We start from the raw sequence: 20711 nt of genomic DNA, 5'->3' as shown, positions 1-20711 counted from the left end.
TTCCGCTTTGAAATTGAGAACTTGAACTTAAATTAAAAAGTAATGTTTCTGCTTAAAATCCGATTAACAGTAATTGATTAAAATGTTTTTAAACATGCTTTAATATAAATGTACCTCTTGTCAATGCTTTTACTAATAGTCAGGCAGATAGGTGTAACAATTGTGGGTTTATACATACAAGCATGACATTTGGCACAGTCATAGATAATAGTCTAATGAATAATTCCAGATATGGACCCACCGCGAAAACGTCCTATGGTAGCCGTGGCGGCCATTTTACAAAATGGCCGCTTTTAGTCTAGTGGCTAGATAGGGGTCTCGTGCACCCCCCCCCCCCCGAAATATTCTTCTCATTGGTGTCTATAGATAGGAAAAAATGTGTAGAAAATGATTTGCTGTGTTAAATAGTTGGAAAAATGTCCCACGTATCATTTTTATGCAAATTAGTGCAAATTAGCAAATTAAATAAAGTGCAAATTAGCAAATTAAATAAAGTTTTTATTTATTTATTGCAACTTGTTATCGTATCTTATCTTTTTTTTCAGTTGGTGTTTCGAACAGCGAAATGTCTAAGAGTTATCAGCTAGTGGATCCACTGCAACCTGGACAATCAAAGGCGCAGGTACAGACGGATTGGAACAAGTGCGTTTTGTGCCAAAAAATCACACGAGAAAGTTTGCAATGCCCAGCAGAATCAAAACGGCACGATGTTGGAGTTGGTTATTCTACCATTGCCTTCAACATCAGACGTTTCAATGAACTTCACGAATTACCGATGCCACTAGAATTAGGACGCCTTGATGACGGGAATGGCATTGAAGCTACGTTTCTGGAGAACAATGCCAAGTGGCACAAATCTTGCCATACAAAATTCAATAATATAAAACTACAACGAGCAGAAAAAAGGAAATGCACACAGGGTTGCGACCCTGATGCTACTCCATCCAAGAAATACACTCGTCAAGTCGCTCATCATGAAGTGGCAGCATCGGATGTCTGTTTTTTATGCGAAGATGTGTCAACTTCCGAACCACTCCATGAGGCATCAACTTTTCGTCTAGACTCACGCGTACGAAGATGTGCATTAGACCTGCAGGACGAGAGGCTACTTGCAAAATTGAGTGCTGGGGACATGGTCGCACAAGATGCAAAATATCATCCAAGGCGTCTTGTTTCACTTTACAACAAAACTAAATCATTACAAGATAAACAGAAGATGGATACAACAAGATGGCTGAAAGTATTCTTGCCACACATACAAGGTCACTTGCAAAGAGCCTGTCGTGTGGATATAGTCTGGGACCAGTACCGTGACAACAGCCTGAAATCTCAAGCCAGGGACAAACGTGGGAAAGGCATTCGAAGGAGAGTTGACGGATCCACTGTTCTTCCAGGAAATTGGCAGCAGTTCCTGAGAATTGATGCAAACAAAACAGAACTGTTTGCCTTCTTGACAAAACACATCACACATCTTGTATCAGACAAGCAGATAGTCACCACGGATGGTTCAGATGTGACGTGCATTCCCGCACGCGACACCAGTCATCTTGCCCCATGTGACCATGAGGAGGCTGATACACGAATGATGATACATCTCGCGGATGCAGTCCGTGATGGATTTCAGAAAATTCTTCTGCGTACGGTGGATACAGATATAGTGGTATTGGCTGTGGCAGCAACAACCAAACTCAAAATCCAGGAGCTTTGGGTGGCCTTTGGGACAGGCCAGCACTTCAGGTATATTCCAGCACATGAAATTGCAGCATTCCTCAGACCAGATAAGTCACAGGCCCTCCCGATGTTCCATGCATACACAGGGTGTGACACAGTCTCGTCATTTAATACACGGGGCAAAAATACAGCCTGGGATACCTGGAAAGTATTTGACGAATTGACGCCAGCGTTAGTTCATCTGTCCACGGGGACAGCAGACATCTCTGATGACGTTGTGGCAGTGCTCGAGCGGTTCACCATTCTTCTCTACGATCGCACCAGCAATCTCGTCAACATAGACGAAGCTCGACAGGCACTCTTCACGAAGAAAGGACGAGCCATGCAAGCTATTCCCCCTACCAGAGGAGCCCTGGTACAACAAATCAAGAGGGCTGTGTACACGGGTGGCCACTGCTGGGGAAACATGCTCAAGGTTGTTATGGATCTGCCCTCACCTGGGGATTGGGGATGGATCGATCCCCACAACTGGAAACCCCTGTGGTCCATGCTTCCTGAAGCCAGCATTTCATCAAGGGAGCTGATTTGTTGTAAATGCAAAAAGGGTTGCAAGGGACGATGCAAGTGCAAACAAGCTAGTTTGAAATGTACCGCTTTGTGCCAGTGTGGTGGAGAAAATTGTGACGTATAAACAAGATCAAACTGGAACTATCTAGTAATATAAGTTACCGTTACAGTGCTTGGTGGGTTAATTGACATTGCTGGCAACACAATTGCAAATTGTGGTCATTTGGAGAATACAATTATGGCATATATGTGTATCTAGAGTCATTTCATTAGAACATAAAGAAGCATTTGTGTCGTCCGGTAAAAAATAATCGCGGTCAAAACGGCCATTTTGTAAAATGGCCGCCATGGCTACCATAGGACGTTTTCGCGGTGGGTCCATATCTGGAATTATTCATTAGATTATTATCTATGTGCCAAATTTCATGCTTGTACGTCTAAACCCACAATTCTTATGATGGATACACCTATCTGCCTGACTATAAACTAGAATGGCACTCGGTAGAGCGTACACACCACCGCCAGGCTGATCAGTTTATGTTTTGTATCCCACTGATAGGCCGGATCTGGATTCGGACCTGAACCAAAATCTAATAGACTTGTTCTTGTCACCAAACCAACTCGTCCACCAAGTTTAGTCATAACTCGTCCATAACTTTTTAAATATCATGTTATATAATCGCTTTTGGCTTGATCTCCCAATGGTGAGGAATCACTTAAAAATTCTACCAGCCGGATCCGAATCCCGATCTTCACCAAAATCTAATCGTTTTGTCCTCGTCACACAGGCGACCTCTCTGCCAAATTTCGTCCAAATCCGTCCACAACGTTTTGAGATATCTTGTTCACAAACGGACAGACGGGTGAAGACATAACCTCCACCCACCTTCGGTGGCGGAGGTAAATATGGTTATAAATTTTGAATTGGAAATACATATTCGAAGTTAGAAAATTGTTTTTAATTTAAGGGGATCGCATTCGAAGACTTGCTGTGTGTGTCTGAAAGGGATCACCAACACAAAACGTTTGAGAGCCGCTGTTTTAAAGAAGCACTGTGTGAATGACGCACTCAGATGATGGCATGCCATATGTGAACAGCCATCTTCAGCTACAGAGAGCAGCTTCAGCTTCAGAACAAGACCCTTCAAAAAGACTCTACTCATGAAATGACAACAAAAATAAATAAATAAATAAACAAAAACAAAACCCAACAAAATGACAACGCAAAGATCTTGTTTATTCAAACGTTGACGTTTATCTGGCTTTGCCTGCCCATGTCGGTAAGAATCTTTATTTGTTTTGTCTCCCATTAAAAGTAATGAGAGGATTTAAACACTTTGTACAACTGTCAATCTTTTTCCCTTTGGTCAATCAGTGTCCGAATCCCCGATCTCAGAATCCGTTTCAGACTCAGACTCAAGCTGAGGGTGTCGCTCCTCTCCTGCTTCATGTACTTGTACCTGTGGAGGTTCCCGAAAGCCACAATGAGGATGGAGGATGGGATGGGAAGGAGGAAGTTGAAGAGGGTGTCAAATGGGGTCAAAGTGCAATTTTCATTCCACTCTAATATTCTCTGTGAGCTCTGAATGGCTCCACAAAAACCATACGTACCCGAAGATTCTGCATTGTATCCAGTCCCAGGTACGAATCGGACCGAAGCACCAACAGGTAACCATAAGAACCAAGTCGCTCTGGAGCAGCAAATTTCAACTCGACCTACAACCCAGAACGGATTTGCTCACATTATATCCCATAACTCAATAAGAAATCTATTTTAACCCTGCAAAGTCGAAAATCTAGTTATCACATACTAGTAAAATAGCAAACAGTTAAGCATTTCCACTCCACATATGGTATAGTGAAGCGACCAAACAGCAAAAACAGTGTTTAAAAACTTTTAACACAGGTTAATATTGTCATGTCGGAGGCTCGCAAATGTGGTTTGCCTCAACATCAGGATCGTTGATCCTGCGAACAGCATAACAGGGTGGTAAGGTAAACCGTGTTCAAATACGAATTACCCTGCACTCAGATTTACCTTACGAATCCCCAAGGTTATTCCCAATTAAGCCAAATTTGGCGGCAGAACACGCGCCCAAAGTGAGATGAGGGAAAAATTATCTTACCCTTATAAAGGCTTATGTTTAATAAAAGAAAAGATATGGTGAGATGTAGACAGGACGAGGGGAAAGGAACATATCAAGCAACACAACAGACTGGTATAGGGGGAGGGGAATATGCAAATTCATTTTCAACTAGAAAGAGCAATCAGAGATTGCAGACCCTCGCCAGGACGTGTTTTCATTGGTTTTTAAGACTTTTGTGTTAAAACTAATATGGCGGCCCAACCACATGACCGATGACATCATTATTATTTTTTTCTCCACCACTTTATCCCATATGACGCTCAAGAAATTTCATCTTGATCAGATGAAGTTTTGTACTTGTCCAATTATGACGTCATAATGGAGGCACCGATGACATCATCAACATATTTTATTCCCCATGGAGAGTTCTTTACAATGAGCCACGTCTCAACTTTTTCTATGCAGCGCTTTCAGAGATATAGAGGTGCAAGTTTTTTCGGTTTTTCCAAGATGGCGGCCGAACCACGTGACCTATTATGTCATAATTATCATTAAAAAATTATACAGGTGGAGTTGCACCTATGGTGGAAATTTCCTGTCGATCGGGCCAACGGTTGCAGAGAAAATCATATTTAATCTGTGCGGACAAACAAACAGACAAACAAACAAACAGACTCAAATGCAATACCCTCTCCTCAGGTGAGGGTAATTAAAGAAATAAATAATCCTATCCACTAGGTGTTACAGAAAGCAGACTCGTATAAATGTAAGGGAAACAGGAGAGGACTTCCTCCAGCATTACACTGATGTCCCTGATGGTCCCACAGCAGGCGGGCGAGGTTGTCGATGTTTGGGTGTTTGCTGATCTTGTGAAGAGCAGTGAAAGAGAGAGTGATGGTGAGGAATAGCAGTGATAGAGAGAGAGTGATGGCGAGGAATAGCAGTGATAGAGAGAGAGTGATGGTGAGGAATAGCAGTGATAGAGAGAGAGTGATGGCGAGGAATAGCAGTGATAGAGAGAGAGTGATGGCGAGAAATAGCAGTGATAGAGAGAGAGTGATGGCGAGGAATAGCAGTGATAGAGAGGGAGTGACAGGGATGAAGAGCAGCAAGAGAGTGACGAGAGAGTGAGTGATGGGGCGAGGAGCGGTGAGAGCGAGAGAAAAACAGAGAGAGAAAGAGAGCACGAGCAACAGGGGCGAAGAACGACGAGAGAGAGAGAGAGAAAGAGAGAGCGCGAGCGACGGGGGCGAAGAGCAACGAAGGAGAGGGAGAGAGTGACGGGGACGAAGAGCGGCGATAGAGGGGGGGGGGGGGGGAGAAGAGCAGCGAAAGGGCACCGGGGATGAAGAGCAGCGAAAGGGCACCATGGGCAGAGAGCAGCAATAGGGCACCATGGACAAAGAGCAACAGGAGAGCATACACATGTGGCTGGGCTTCACTGGTCGCTGATCAAGATGGAGAGGCATTCTTTTTGCAGCGTCCATCCCCTCTTGCCCGAGGCAGATTCGCCTTACTGGCTCTGCTGCCTAACTCGTTGCACCAGCAGAATAGATCGTGAACTGAAGTGCAAAGCATTTCCATGCCTTCAGAAAGTCATCCACCGGCCCTGCCTACTTTATGGGGAGGTTTTACACATACACCTTACCCGTTCCTCAGACAAAGAGCAGATTATCCTGCCTATCCTAAAGGTTACACTCGCTGTCCTCCCCGAAGTGCACACATTAAGTACAACGTAACCTAACAGGTCCCTGTTAGACAACAATGTAATTGACTCCAAACACACAGACCATACTTCTTTTTTCGTATGCAGCACAAGGCTGCGGAGTAGCATCATTGGCTGATGGCATGGATGTGCCACTGATGGATTGACCTTTTTTTTTCTTTTTTTTTTTGTATACAAGATCGAGGCTCGTGAAAGAGCTAACATTAATCACACAAAAAGACGAACCGACACACAAAACACAAAAAACAAGGGGAGCGGCAGACAAGATGGGGAGAGAGGGGGAAGGACACAAAAGAGAGGGGGAAGAGGGGGAAGGACACAAACACAACATTTGAGAGCAGGGACATCGGGAGGACTTGGGGGGAGGTGGGAGAGGAATAAAACATATGAACACTGCAAGGACTCTGGGGTGAATTACCGGGGGTAGAAAAGATCAAGGTTTTCGATGGGGGAAGATAAGAGATGGTGGTGAACAGCTGTTTTAAAGACCTGGAGGGAGGAGTGGGATTGAAGGGAGTGGGGGAGTTTGTTCCAGCGGCGGGAGAAAAGGGGAATGAAAGAGTGAAGGTGGGCAGAGAGCCTAGACTTTGGCAGTTTAACCATAAGAGGGTTGCAGGCAGATCTTGTGCGACCTGAAGGAATATTGGGGGGACAGAGCACAGAGAGAGCTGGGGGAGCAAGGCCGGAGAGGAGTCGGTAGAAGACAGAAAGACCACCAACCTGCCTGCAGTGAGTGAGTGAAAGGCCCTCGGTGTTGACTACATCGCAGGAGATTCCAATGATTCTGAAAGCTTTGGCCTCAACAGCGTGAAGCCGAGCAAGGTGTGAGGCAGGAGCACCAGCCCAGAGGGGGGAACAGTATTCCATTGAGCTGCGGATGAAAGCCTTGTATGTGGTGAGGAGCTCAGGTGTGCCAAGGAAGGACTTCGCACGACGGAGGATGCCCAGTCGGCGACTGGCTTTGGAGGCCAGCTTGGAAATGTGGTTTTCCCAAGAAAGATCATGGCAGATAGTGAGACCCAAAAGCTTGAGCGACAGAACTTCTTGGAGAGGATTGTTGAGAAAGTAGATGGGAGGGTTGTCCAGTCGGTCCTTTCGGAGAGACATTGTAAGAGTGTGAGATTTGTCAGGATTGAAAGACATGTTCCACTTGTTTGACCAGTCTGTGATTTTGTCCAGGTCTGCAGAGAGTGAGGAGGCTGCAGACTGCCGATCTGAGGGATGAGGAATGGAGCGACAGAGAGTACAGTCGTCAGCAAAGAGATAGAGAGGATTTTCAAGAGAGTCAGAGAGATCATTGATGAAGACCAGAAAAAGCACAGGGCCCAGAACACTACCTTGGGGAACTCCAGCCTGAACAGGAAGAGGAGATGAGAGAAACCCATTCAGGGCCACACGCTGACTATGACCAGAGAGGAAGTCCGCCAGCTATGCGTGGAGATTTCCATGGATACCAAAGGAGGAGAGTTTGGTGAGCAGAGCAGGGTGCCAGACCGTATCGAAGGCACGTGAAATGTCAAGGGAGACAGCTCTAATTTCCTGTTTGGCGTTGAGGACCTCCATCCATTGTTGAGAAAGCAGAAGCAGCATGTCCAGAGTAGAGTGACCAGGTCTGAAACCAAATTGATGATCAGAGATCAAGCCATTGGAGAAGAGGAAAGATTTAATATCTGAAGCAATGATGGATTCCATGACTTTGCTGATAATTGGGAGAAGGCTGATTGGTCTGTAGTTGCTGGGATCTGTTTTTGCACCTTTTTTGTGCAAACCGGTGATGTTGGCTGATTTCCAAGCAGATGGCAGATGACCTTGAGCAAAAGAGAGGGTGAAGAGAACAGAAAGAGGGAGTGAAAGAGCAGAAGAACATGATTTTAGGACCCGTGGGCTGATGCCGTCAGGACCAGTTGCAGAATCAGAGTCGAGGGTTGACAGAAACTTTTCCACCTTGTCAGGAGGAAAGGACACAGAGTCCAGGAGCAGCTGGGTACGACTGGGTACGGTGGGTACAGAGAGGGATGGGTTTGGGACACAAGATTTAGAGGCAAACACAGAGTTGAGGCATTCAGCTTTTTCATGTGCGGAGTCAGCCGTTAAGCCGTTTGAGGTGAGGGAGGGGATGGAGGGGGAACAAACACCAGAAACAGATTTGACCAGACGCCACCAGGATTTGGAAGAGGGAGACAGATAAGAGAGTTCGGTCTTGAGAATGGTGAGATATTGTTTCCTGGCTCTCCTGAGGGTGGACACACACTTGTTTCGGGCTTTGTGAAAGGAAGTGAGATTTCCTTCCGTTGGATTTGTTTTCCAGGAGACGAAAGCAAGTTGTTTCAGGGCAACAGCCTCACCACAAGATTCCGTGTACCATGGACGGGAGGAAGGGTATGACAACTGAAGACGAGATGGTATAAATCTGTGCATGAGAGAGAGCAATTTACTTTGAAAGAATTCCCAGGATGAGTTGATGTCAGAGGCGGTAGAGATGGGAGACCAGTCCAGATGATTGATGGCTGCTTGAAGACCGTGCCAGTTGGTCTGGTGCCAGACGTGCCAGACGCAATTTACTCATTTTACTGCTTGAGTGAAATGCCAGACTCGTCGACGCTGAGGAGGCTCTCTGAGAATGGTCAGAGAGATGTCCACTTTGACAAGCACATGATCAGATGAGCCGATTGGAGCAGAAGAAGAGCAGCAGACATTTTCAGGGAAGTTTGTCATAACCAAATCCAGAAGAGAAGATGCTCCGTTGACTGAGATCCGGGTCGGGAAATTGACAGATTGTGTTAGTCCCAGTGAGTCGCAGAAGTCCTTTGCTGAAGAGCCATGGCTGGTGAGAGAGGTACCCACCCCCAGCCAACTGGCATGGTGACAATTGAAATCACCACATATGAGGAAGAGAGAGTTGGGATGGGTAGATAGAAGTTGGTCCATATTATCAGACAGTGAGATGTAGATGGAGTCATCGCTGTTTGGTGGACGGTACAACACACATATGAACAAAAGGTGGGAGCGAAGGGGAAGCCGTAGCCAAAGGTATTCCTGGGGGTGAGGTGGAGAGAGGGCAGTGGAGGGCGAGTGAGGAAGAGAGTTTTTTATAAAGATAGCAACCCCACCTCCAGGACGAGGCTCAGGTCTATCATACCGGAGGAGGGAGTAACCTGGGAGAGATACCAAGGCATCAGAGACATCATGAAGGAGGAAAGTTTCTGTTAAGCAGATCACATCTGGTTTGTCAGAAGCAACCTGTATGGAGAGGTCAATCAAGTTTGAGCGAAGGCCCCGGATGTTTGAGGTCCATACCGTTAATGAAGAGGAAGGGGGAGCATCGGGTCCAGAACAGGGGGGGGGGGAGGGGTAGGGTAAGATGTGGAAGAGGAGGAAGAGGTAGGGAGAGCTGTTGAAGGTGTGTCAGAGATTTCAGAGATTTCAGAATAGCTTGGAGAAAGGGAAGAATGGGGCGGACAAAAGGTTTGATGGAGATTGGGTGAGGCACAGTGAGGTGTTATTTGAGGAGGGGGAAGAGCGACGCAGAAGATTTGGGGAGATGAAGGTGAAAGTTGGAAGGGGGAAGAAGCAGGGAGGATGCTTTGAGGAGGAGGGGTGAGAGGGGAGTCGAGGAGGGGAGGAGCGAGGGAGAGTCTCGGAGGGGAGGGGTGTGGGGGGAGTTTAGGAGGGAGGGGAGGGAAGGGAAGGGGCAAGGGGGGAGATTTGAAAGGGATGGGTGATGGGGAGGATTTGGAGGGGAGGGGTGAGATTGGATTTTGAAAAGTGTACGATTCATGGGAAACGAACATTTTTTGCAAAATGAGTTTGAGACCTTCGAGTCAAAAATACGTTTGAGGACACTGGAGGAGGGGTGGAGTTCTGGATAGTTTAGGGAATGTAGAAAGGAGGAACTGTAAGAGATGGTATTATATATATTTTTTGGAATGAATAGATTTGGTGAGCAAGACAAAAGCATCCTTTTGTAGGAAAAGAAGAAAAGGGTGTTATAATATATGAGAGAAAATAGTTGTTCAGGGGAGAGATTATACATTTCTATCCGCGTGATCGCGAACGAAGAACGAACGAACAAAAAGAACAACAAATAAACGAATAAGACCTGGGAAGGGAATATTTTTTTGGGGTTTTTTTTTTTTTTTTGTGAGTACAGATATTAAACAAGGAGGTACGGGGTGAACGACTGGTACGAAACAGAGAACGAAAATAATTTCAGCGCATTCGACGAATCGCTGAGAGAAAAAACCACAAGGTCGGAGACGGTACGGTAGTCTAAGCCTACGAGTACTAGGCCGCAGAATACTCGATACCATTAACCGACGATTGTGTATACATGTACGAAAAATTAGCACCGAAAATTTTCCAAAAGATACGCTATAGGTACACACACCGAAAGATAGATACAGTCTCGACAAAAACACGATTGTGATAGATCACTTAGCTTCGAGAGCGTGAGCGCATGGAGCAGCTTCGAAAAGACGTGACCTCGCCGTGATCCTTTAGCAGGAATTTGTAATTTGTTCAGGGTGCCAGCGATAGCTCACTTACTCTTCGCGAAGGACACCATAGGATCTTTAACATCCACCAACGAATGATGGCAGATGGGACATCCGTTCAACGTCCATCCGAGGGACGGCACACACAATGATGAATCGACCCACCTGTTAAATTCCTGGATGACAGTTTTTTTTTATAGCTGGGTCGAGATTTGAACACAGGTGAAACAGGTAAGAGGTGAATGTGGGTACCCCTTGGCCATGAGCCCACAGTCCATTATTGAGACTTACACCACATTCTAACTTTTGAAAGTTAGAAAGAAAGATAAATTTTTGCCCACTCCTCCATGCAGAATTCTTTCAGCTGTGCGATGTTTGAGGGGTTTCTTGCATGCACAGCTCGTTTCAAATCCCCCCACAACATCTCGGGATTTAGATCCGGGCTTTGACTTGGCCATTCCAGAACCCTCCATTTCTTTCTTTTCAGCCATTCCTTGGTGGATTTACTGGTATGTTTAGGGTCATTGTCATGTTGCAAGGTCCACTTTCGGTTGAGCTTCAACTTTCCGACAGATGGCCTCACATTATCCTCAAGCACCCTCTGGTACAATGAAGAATTCATCGTGGATTATATGAAGCAAAGCTGCCCCAAACCATAATATTTCCACCACCATGCTTTACAGTTGGTATCAGGTTCTTGTGGTCAAATGCTGTCTTTGGTTTTCACCAAACATGTCTTCTGGTACTGTGGCCAAATAGCTCCACCTTTGACTCATCTGTCCAGAACACATTGTTCCAGAAGTGCTGGTCTTTGCCTAGGTGTTCATTGGCAAGCTTTAGTCTTGCCCTGATGTTCTTTCTGGACAGAAAAGGTTTCCTCCTGGCACACCTCCCATGTAGATCAAATTTGTGCAGCTTCTTTCTAATGGTAGACTCGTGCACTTTGACATCAACAGTGGCAAGAGCTACCTGTAGGTCCCGTGATGACATTCTGGTGTTCTTAGAGACTTCTTTTAGCATCTTGCGGTCTGCTCTCGGGCTGAACTTGCTCGGGCGGCCTAGCCTGAACAAGTTGGCAGTTGTTTGGAATCTTCTCCACTTGTAGATGATCTTCTGGACAGTCGAATGATTGATTTCAAATTGTTTGGAGATCTTTTTAAATCCCTTCCCAGACTCGTCGGCATCTATAACCTTCTTTCTGAAGGCATCAGAGAGCTCTTTTGATCTAGGCATGGTGACGCCGCATACTTCAACAACAAAGAGCAAACCAAACTAAATGTCTGAGGTTTAAATAAGACAGGTTCCTCCAAGATCCTCTCTAACGATGTTCTCATCATTTGCACCTGAGCTGGTGCACCTGATTCTAATTTTAGATATTTGAAGTAGTGATAAATGTAGATTGTAGGGGTGTACTTACTTTTTCCACATGCAAAATTTTCATTTATGTTTATTTAAATTATACAATGGACTACAAAATGTAAATATTTCATGATATTTGTTATATTAGATCACCTTTATCTATCAATATTGTTGAAATGAAGATCAAATAGCTGTATGTTGAAATATGTTGAAAAAGTCAAAACTTTACATGGGGTGTACTTACTTTTTCACGTGACTGTATATATAGTTCCATGCATGCCAAGGAAGCACACGTTCCCGTCACGCACACTACATTTATATCCAGCATCCTGTAAACAATTAATTTTAAAAACTGCACTGCTTGACAAAAGTTATCTACTGACCGTTTCTGAGTCGATGAGTGATGTGACTGGCTGTGGAGGAGTAACTAAAGTTTGCCGCTTGCGGTCAACCAAGTAAAGCCACCACCGCTCCTGTTTTTCCTTGGAGAAAAATGGGGTTGGACGGGAGTGGTTAAGAATGGCACAGGGGTAGAGTGAGACAATGAAACATGGGGGGAAAAGGCCAAAAATAATGCAACAAAGAAAAGAGAATGAAGAATCCTATCAGAAATAGAAAATAAACCTCGTTCTGGTCAACTTTGGTGCCTTTCATTAAAACGAATGGTACTGAATGTATTCCCCCAAACAAGTACCCTTTATTCAATGTACATATTAGCCCTTGTGGCAAAGTTACCTGAGGAAATGAGAGAGTGAACACTGGATGCGTTGTTTGGGGTCGTGAAGCGAGGAGGCCACGCCCTCTTTGTGGCATGGACTGCTGAAGCTCTGCCCACTCCTGCAAAAGAACACCCACCAACCCCGCGGATCTTTTAAGCGAATTAAATGTGCAATCCAATGACCCACATGACAAATCGCACGCAGCACGCATCCCAAATACAGCAATTCGGTGCATGATCTGCAGTAAACACACTGAAGCTACATTTCATATCATGTACCAATTAAAATCTATCTTCTGCAAAGTAAGGCATTTAAGCCTTATTCACATATAATAAATAGCACCGCAAAGCGGGCGTAACCCCTCAGCCCATGCATGGTGGAAACCAATTTCAAGATGGCTGCCATGGCGGCCATATTGAAAATCGCTGCGCACCCATTTTCGAAAGGAACCTTCCTCTACTCAACCCCAACACACACTGCAAAAATGGATTTAATCGGACAAGCCGTTCTACTCGAAATTGACGGAAACCAAAAGTTGACGGACGCCCGGATGGCTGCCGTGACGGCCACAATGAAAATCGCAGTGCGCCCATTTTCGAAAGCAACCTTCCTCTACTCAAACCGAACACACACTGCAAAAATGGATTTAATCGACAAGCCGTTCTGCTCGAAATTGACGGAAACCAAAAGTTGACGGACGTCCGGATGGCTGCCGTGGCGGCAATATTGAAAATCGCAGAGCATCCATTTTCGAAATGAACCTTCCTCTACTAAACCCCAACACACACTGCAAAAAGGGATTTAATCGGACAAGCCGTTCTCCTTGAAATTGACGGAAACCAAAAGTTTGGATATTTGCCATCTGAATTGACATTAGTGGCTCAAAAATACATCTAACCGGTAGTGTTATAAAATGGCTGAGCATGAGACTATGAGGAGGTGCAGATAAAAAAAAGGATAACGCTAAACACTTACAGAGCTGTTTTATAGTAACTTATTCAACAAATACTGTCAATCCCCTTTGAACATTCTCGTCTGATTACACTTTCTAAGATTCTCTGGTACTGATGAGTCACGGTCAGGGGTGGTCTTACCTATGGGGCAGCCTGGGAAATTGCCCAGGGCCCCATGCTGGAGGGGCCCCGATGGCCGTTGCATGGGGGTGATATACCATTTGGTCTACTGAAAGCAAAAAATTCCAACAACTATTTTCAGATGTCCACCTTCCTTTCGCAAATGAGTTATTCCACTCGTGTTCGTAGGTTGTATTTTTTTTTGAATGACGCCCACACATCGACACGTGATCGAAGTAGCGATATTCAGTGGCCATATTTTTTTTAAATGACGCACACGTCATCAATGGAGCTGATGTTAGTTTACGGCCTACCGAGGCAAAGTTAACCAGAAGCAATGAAACTAAATTATCCAAGTGGGGCGAAAAACGAAAGAAAAAATAAAGCAGAGAAGAAATTACATGAAAGTTTACAAAAAGTTAGAATTTCTTCTAAAGTAAAACCGAGAATGAAGCAGCAGCAGTAATGTCAAGGCTAACAGATAAAACATTTCGACACAACCTCAATTTTTCTGAGTAATACCTTGCGGAGTGTGATGGACCGAAATGATCGTCATGATCTCCTGAGTTGCTTAGGCTAATTAACTACAAAGAATCCGGAAGAATTCCCATGTTTTAAACACACACCTGGTTAAAGTGTATAGAGCAGCTTAACAGGTCCTTCTGCGGCATGGCTTTCCAATTTATAAGAGAAACAAGAAAGAGCAATCAGAGATTGCAGACCTTCGCCAGGACGTGTTGTTTTGTCCTTTGGGTCCTCTGGGTCTTTTGGCTCCTCTGGGTCTTAAAAGGTTTTAGGGTTCGAAAGTGTCTTCGAGGGAGTTAGGGGTTCTCAGAGTTTTAAGGGTCTTATGGTCTTTGTGGTCCTTAGGGTATTCATGGTCTTCATGGGTCTCAGGGTTGTAAAGGTTTGGAAGGGTGTTAGGGGTCATAAAGTGTCTTGGGGTTCTCAAGGGTCTATTGTAATTAATACACTTGCTCACGTTTTGTGCGGACAAACAGACAGCCAGACGGACCCAAATGACCCAGACGGACCCAAATGACAAAACGGACCCAAATGCAATACCCTCTCCTCTGGCGAGGGAAATAACAAAAACAGTGACAACATTGCACCAAGGAATATATTAATTAAGCCAAATATTATTAACAACAATAATAATAGTAGTATCACTTCACTTCACTTCAATTCTTCACTTGGCAATAATAATAACGAACGTATAATCCCTGTCCTGGCCCAAGCACATCTGGGCTTGATGAAAGGCAAGCTAATGCTCGAGCAGTACAGTAGGCATGTATGTGACAAGGCTGTGACCAATCGTCACTGTATTTACATTCGATATAATATGGTTCTCTTCTAGCAGAAAACATATATTGCTTTGGCGAGACGTGTTCCAATGTGGCAGTTGAGTGACAGTTTATTGGTGCTGTGACGTCACCTCCACAAACATTTTTCAAACCGGTGTATGGAATTACACTAATAACTCAGAAACTGAAGTTTTTGTCAAAATTCTGGTTTTACTCAGCGCATTGCCAAAAATCTTGTGCACGTTTGGCTGAAATATCTTTAATATCTGATTAAGTCAGTATTTATTGCTGAGTTGATTGCACTTTAAGATGATTTCTGTTATCAAAAGGAAATTTCTCACTTGAAACAGGTTAGTGAATCCATATGTGGCTGGTACATATTTATGCATCATTTAAACATTCAATTATTTTAATGTTAATTTTAATATTTAAAAAATTTAAACATTTAAAACAATTTAAACATTCAATTCATTCATTCATTCATTTAAACACCAATTTCTCTCACCGCATCATCCTTGTCAGATCCATCTCTGTTCGCGCCCTCGTCATCATCGTCGCTCGACTGACCCTCGCCTTCAGAGCTCGACTCTGGCCCCGCCGCAACGATCGCAGTGCCAACTCCATCTCCCTTTTCTGGTGGAGCCTGAAGGTCACGTGGCAAAGTTGGAGAAACGTCAACCCACACCCCTACCCCATCTCAAACTACTAACCTCAATTGTTTATGTTCAGAGGAATGACAGGAACTCCCGCAACACTTACGGTATCCTTCTCTCCAATCTTTCCTCTTCCTCTTCCTTTCATTCTCCATCTCATCCCTTTCCCTCTTCCAGCTTTTTTGCCTCCCTTCTGTTTCTGCCATCGTTTCGCTCCTCCGGACCTCTTCCCCAAATCCTCCTGTGATGCAGAGAGTTCGAGTGGGAGGTGGAGGGGAGAGGGAGAGAGTAAGTGGTATGTCATGGATACATTTTAAATCTTAACAAATCAAAAATGCTTTTACGACATTTACGTTTTCTTCATACAAAATAAAATGGAACAAGCAGTGAAACATTTTCCAATGCTAGAGAGTTCATAGAACATGATACCCCACGCAGTGTTGAAGTATATACAGTAAACCCTCAAATATCGTGGGTTCGACCAATCAGGGTTTTTGAGCTGAGAGCTTTTTGTTGTATCCCAGGCACTGTTTTTAATGGCGCCCAATCGTAAAACGATGGACAAAATTAATTGCGGCAGAAGTCAGGGAAAGGTTATGACATGGGGTGAAAAAATTGAGTTGTTAGAGAGGTTGGCAAGAGGTGAAAGTGCAACATCTGTAGGCTTCCATTATGGGATCAATGAATCTATTGTGTGGTACATCCATAAAAATGAGTCAAATATCATTGCAAGTGTTGCTGCCAGTGCTCCGGAAAGCGCAAAAGTGTCATTCCAGTCCCGTGATCATCATATTGAAAGGATGGAAAAAGTGCTTAATATTTGGATTGAGGACCAAACACACAAAAAGTGCCTTTGAGTGGACCGGTGATACAGGAGAAATAATTGTGCATTTACCAACGTTTCCATGAGGCACCCAGGGCCGAAGGCTCGAGTTAAACCACAGCTACCCACAAGTTGTTTGTGTCCTTTATAACATGCTTAAAAACAGGAGGTTTCCTGTTTGGAATAGTTTTCAATTTAGTTTGACTGCCAGGCAGGCAGGGTAAAATATCTCATTCCTCTCTGCGCAGGTGCGATCGTGACAAACTCAGAGCCAAAGTAATGTAAAACGGCAAGCTTGTCTTTCTATTCATGGTCCGATTCATGTTCACAACACAACATTTGATTAAATAAGTTGTTCCTCGATTATAAAGTGAAGTTCATCAAAACTGATAAGACAGACAGACGGACATGAACCAATTGCTTAGCCACACTTTTCGCTTCAAGTGCACGGGGTAATAACGATACATGAAATCATCATTGCTTGCACACATCAAGAAAAACTAACCTCTTCCAAGCTAAGACCTTTTCAGTTCAGTAGAAGCTTGTTGCACAAGTCTTCTTTAGAAACAAAAAAAACACAATGATGCTCTCAAACTTACATTCAATTGAATTTTATGTTTTAGACACAAATTACATCGTCAACCACAAAATCAATATAGGGGACTTTCTCCTTAACGGGAGAGTCAGGTTCATCTTCAACAACTTTTACCCGTTTATTTCAAATGCGAGTGTAAGAAACGCTTTAAAACAGTTTCTCATCGTTTAAAATTTAAATTTATCTCATGTTTCTTGTTTACATGCCAGCTGTACTTGCCTGTCTGTTTAATTAACCCATCACACGCCATTGTATAAAAATCATAAACAAAGGCCACATTATAAACATGAAACTAAAATAACAAGAAAGCATATCGAGCTGACATTGCAGCCCAGACTACTCCCGAACAAGCTCAAACATTTTACACTGGACCCAACCAAGGTTAAGGGTCAATTCTACAAAGTAGGACAAAATATAGCACAGTGAGAAAGTTTGAAATATTTTATTTTCCTATTATTGCTTTTAAAGGATCCTATTTAATTCTACAAAGTAGGACAAAATATAGCACAGTGAAAAAGCTTGAAATATTTTATTTTCCTATTATTGCTTGTAAAGGATCCTATTTTCAAAGGGAAAGTACTCATAATTAAAACATGAAAAAGTATTATATAAGGGAAAAAGGGAAAAATCCAAGAAGAACAAGCAGACACAAAAAATATATATATAATACCTTTTCTTCTCTCTCCTCGACTTTGCTGTAATCGTCACCCTTGTTGTGAAATTGCTGTAGAGAAGCAATAGAGACAACACATCATGAGGGATAGATAAAGAAGCATGAACAAATTATTACAGGTTCATACCAAGTCAGAATTTCCTCTCACCACAAAGAATCACATTTTATGGGACCCGTCTAAACATCTTTGGATTACAAGAGGAAAATAAAGCAAGCAGTCTCTTTAATTTTTTTGTTTGTTTTTTTGTATACATAATCGAGGCTCGTGAAAGAGCTAACATTTATCACACAAACAAATCAACCAGACAAACAAAATATATAAAAAGAGGGAGCGGAAGACAAGAGAATGGGAAGCACACAAACACTTGAGAGCACACAACATTTAAGAGCAGGGAGATGTGTGGCAGATGTGTGGGAGGGAGAGGGCATGGGGGGAGGAGGCGTGCGAAGGGGGGGGGGGGGGGTGGGAGAAGTATAAACACAAGGACACCAAGGACTTCCGGGAAAGAAGTTGGTATTTCAAAAAAGAGGATTTGGGGAGAAATTAGCGGGGGTAGAAAAGATCAAGGTTTTGGATGGGGGAAGATAAGAGATGGTGGTGAACAGCTGTTTTAAATACCTGGAGGGAGGAGTGGGATTGAAGAGAGTGAGGGAGTTTGTTCCAGAGGCGGGAGAAAAGAGGAATGAAGGAGTGAAGGTGAGCAGAGAGTCTTGATTTTGGCAGTTTAACCATAAGAGGGTTGCAGGCAGATCTTGTGCGACCTTTAGGAATATTTGGGGGACAGAGCCCAGACAGAGCTGGAGGAGCAAGGCCGGAGAGGAGTCGGTAGAAGACAGAAAGACCACCAACCTGCCTGCGGTGAGTAAGTGAAAGGCCCTCGGAGGTAGCTTCATCACGGGAGATTCCAATGATTCTGAACGCTTTGGTTTCAACAGCGTGAAGACGAGCTAGGTGTGAGGCAGGAGCACCAGCCCAGAGGGGAGAGCAGTATTCCATTGAGCTGCGGATGAAAGCCTTGTATGTGGTGAGGAGCTCAGGTGTGCCAAGTGTTACGAATTCCGGGTTTATGGGGGTTACAATTCAGGTCATTTCTTATTAATGTATATTCTATGAAAGGTTGTTGTGATTAAAAGGTCAGGAGCCCTTCTGGGAAAAACGAGACCGGAAACGGGATCGTAAGGAAGAGGAGGAGAAGGAAGGGCGGCCATCTTAAGCTTCGAGAGCTCCGACGCGAGCGGAGGCGATCGCTACCTACTTTGGAACGGAGTTGGAAAAGCCCGTTTGGCGAGAGGAGTTACCTGCGCGGGGTGATTGATTGCCGGTTACGTGTCAAGGTGCCGTGTGGTCCTGGAAGGAACCAAGCGCCCGGCGCTGTTCGCCTCGACGCCTACGAGGGCGTGTACGGGTCGCACCTTGGGCCTGGCGCACGAAAGAGATTGGAAGGAGACGGTTGAGAGTTGAGACTGCAGCTCGAGACCGAGCCGCCGAATGTGAAGGACAAGGGAACCGTGCCTCTGTGAACCGAAGTCCGCGCGTCAGGAGAGCGTCGGATTACTGCGGAACCTGCGAAGTCGGGTATCCTCGCTGAGGTTGTCGAGTATCCTCACTCCCAGCCCCGGATTGGAATCGGACCTAGATTCCCCGATCGCTGGATCGACTCGACGTCACCTGGGAGGCGTGCAGGAATCGGACATTGCTTCCCCGATCGCTGGATCGACTCGACGTCACCTGGGAGGTGTGCAGAGACATTGAGGGCAAGGGCCGTGAGTGTTGCCAACACTGTTGTGGGTTAAGGTGGCGCCACCTATACTATAGATAAGGATTGTATGGAAGTGCTGTAAACGCATTGTGATTCCTGTGTGGGATTTGGGAATATATTGGGGTTTGTTCGTAACCCTTGGTGTGGACTCGTTATTGATCGACTTATTTTCACCCAAGGACCATACATCTTTCTGCCGGGGCTCCCCTCGAGGTTGACCCCGTAACACAAGGAAGGACTTCGCACGACGGAGGATGCCCAGTCAGCGACTGGCTTTGGGGGCCAGATTTGAAATGTGGTTTTCCCAGGAAAGATCATGGCAGATAGTGAGACCCAAAAGCTTGAGTGACAGAACTTATTGGAGAGGATTATTCAGAAAGTGGATGGGAGGGTTGTCCAGTCGGTGTTTTCGGAGAGACATCGTAAGAGTGTGAGATTTGTCAGGATTGAAAGACATGTCCACTTGTTTGCCCAGTCAGTGATTTTGTCCAGGTCTGCAGAGAGTGAGGAGGCTGCAGACTGCCGATCGGAGGGATGAAGAATGGAGCGGCAGAGAGTGGAGTCATCAGCAAAGAGATAGAGAGGATTTTCAAGAGAGTCGGAGAGATCATTGATACAACAACACAACATGCATTTTAAAGGCCATTTTCCCTGCTAGAGCGGGGGTTAGCCTTGCGGTCCCCATGACAATCTTCTCCATTTTGCCCTATTTTCTGCATCTCTCCTTGTTAACCCCCTTGCCCGCATTTCTTCTTCCACCATCTTTAGCCAAGTCTTTCTCGGTCTTCCCCGTCTTCTACTTCCTTCTACATTCATTTCCATCACTCTTCTCAACCAGTCACTTTCATCCTTCCTCAACACATGACCAAACCATCTCAACCTGTTCCTCTTCACAGCATCAATCACAGGCTCTATTCCCATCATCTTTTGCAATTCATCATTTGTCCTCCTCTCTCTCAACGATACTCCGCACATCCATCGAACCATTCGCATTTCCACCCTTTCCAACCTTCGTTGCTGCTCTACGTTCATTACCCATGTCTCGCTCCCATAAATCATAACACTTCTCACACATGCAGCATACACCTTTCCCTTCAGCTTCAACGACACTCCCCTCATCATCAGCACGCCACTCAATTCCCGAAACTTCTTCCATGCACATCTCACTCGAGCAACCGTTGCCGAGTCTGATCCACCTTGAAGATCAT

The 20711-nt window shown here is 44.8% G+C and overlaps 1 protein-coding gene across 7 annotated transcripts in view; it reads right to left on the bottom strand.

Annotated features, from left to right (window-relative positions):
• Positions 1-3454: 3454 nt before the first annotated feature.
• SEC63 (SEC63 protein translocation regulator) overlaps positions 3455-20711 on the bottom strand; it is a 166882-nt gene continuing 149625 nt past the window's right edge. For all 7 annotated transcript variants that reach the window (XM_078774089.1, XM_068101665.2, XM_078774086.1 and 4 more), the window contains 7 exons: positions 17741-17794; positions 15759-15893; positions 15505-15642; positions 12639-12740; positions 12287-12385; positions 3850-3954; positions 3455-3698 (listed from right to left, as the gene is read on the bottom strand). In XM_078774089.1, coding sequence (XP_078630215.1) covers positions 3606-3698; positions 3850-3954; positions 12287-12385; positions 12639-12740; positions 15505-15642; positions 15759-15893; positions 17741-17794 — 726 coding nt within the window. In that variant the 3' untranslated portion in view covers positions 3455-3605. The remainder of the gene's footprint in view (positions 3699-3849; positions 3955-12286; positions 12386-12638; positions 12741-15504; positions 15643-15758; positions 15894-17740; positions 17795-20711) is intronic.

The sequence above is a fragment of the Myxine glutinosa genome, chromosome 3, assembly GCF_964187855.1.
Source record: "Myxine glutinosa chromosome 3, kmMyxGlut1.1, whole genome shotgun sequence".
Taxonomy (NCBI): domain Eukaryota; kingdom Metazoa; phylum Chordata; class Myxini; order Myxiniformes; family Myxinidae; genus Myxine; species Myxine glutinosa.
The sequence above is the reverse complement of the archived record's forward strand: the minus strand, read 5'-3'. Positions and strand labels throughout refer to the sequence as shown.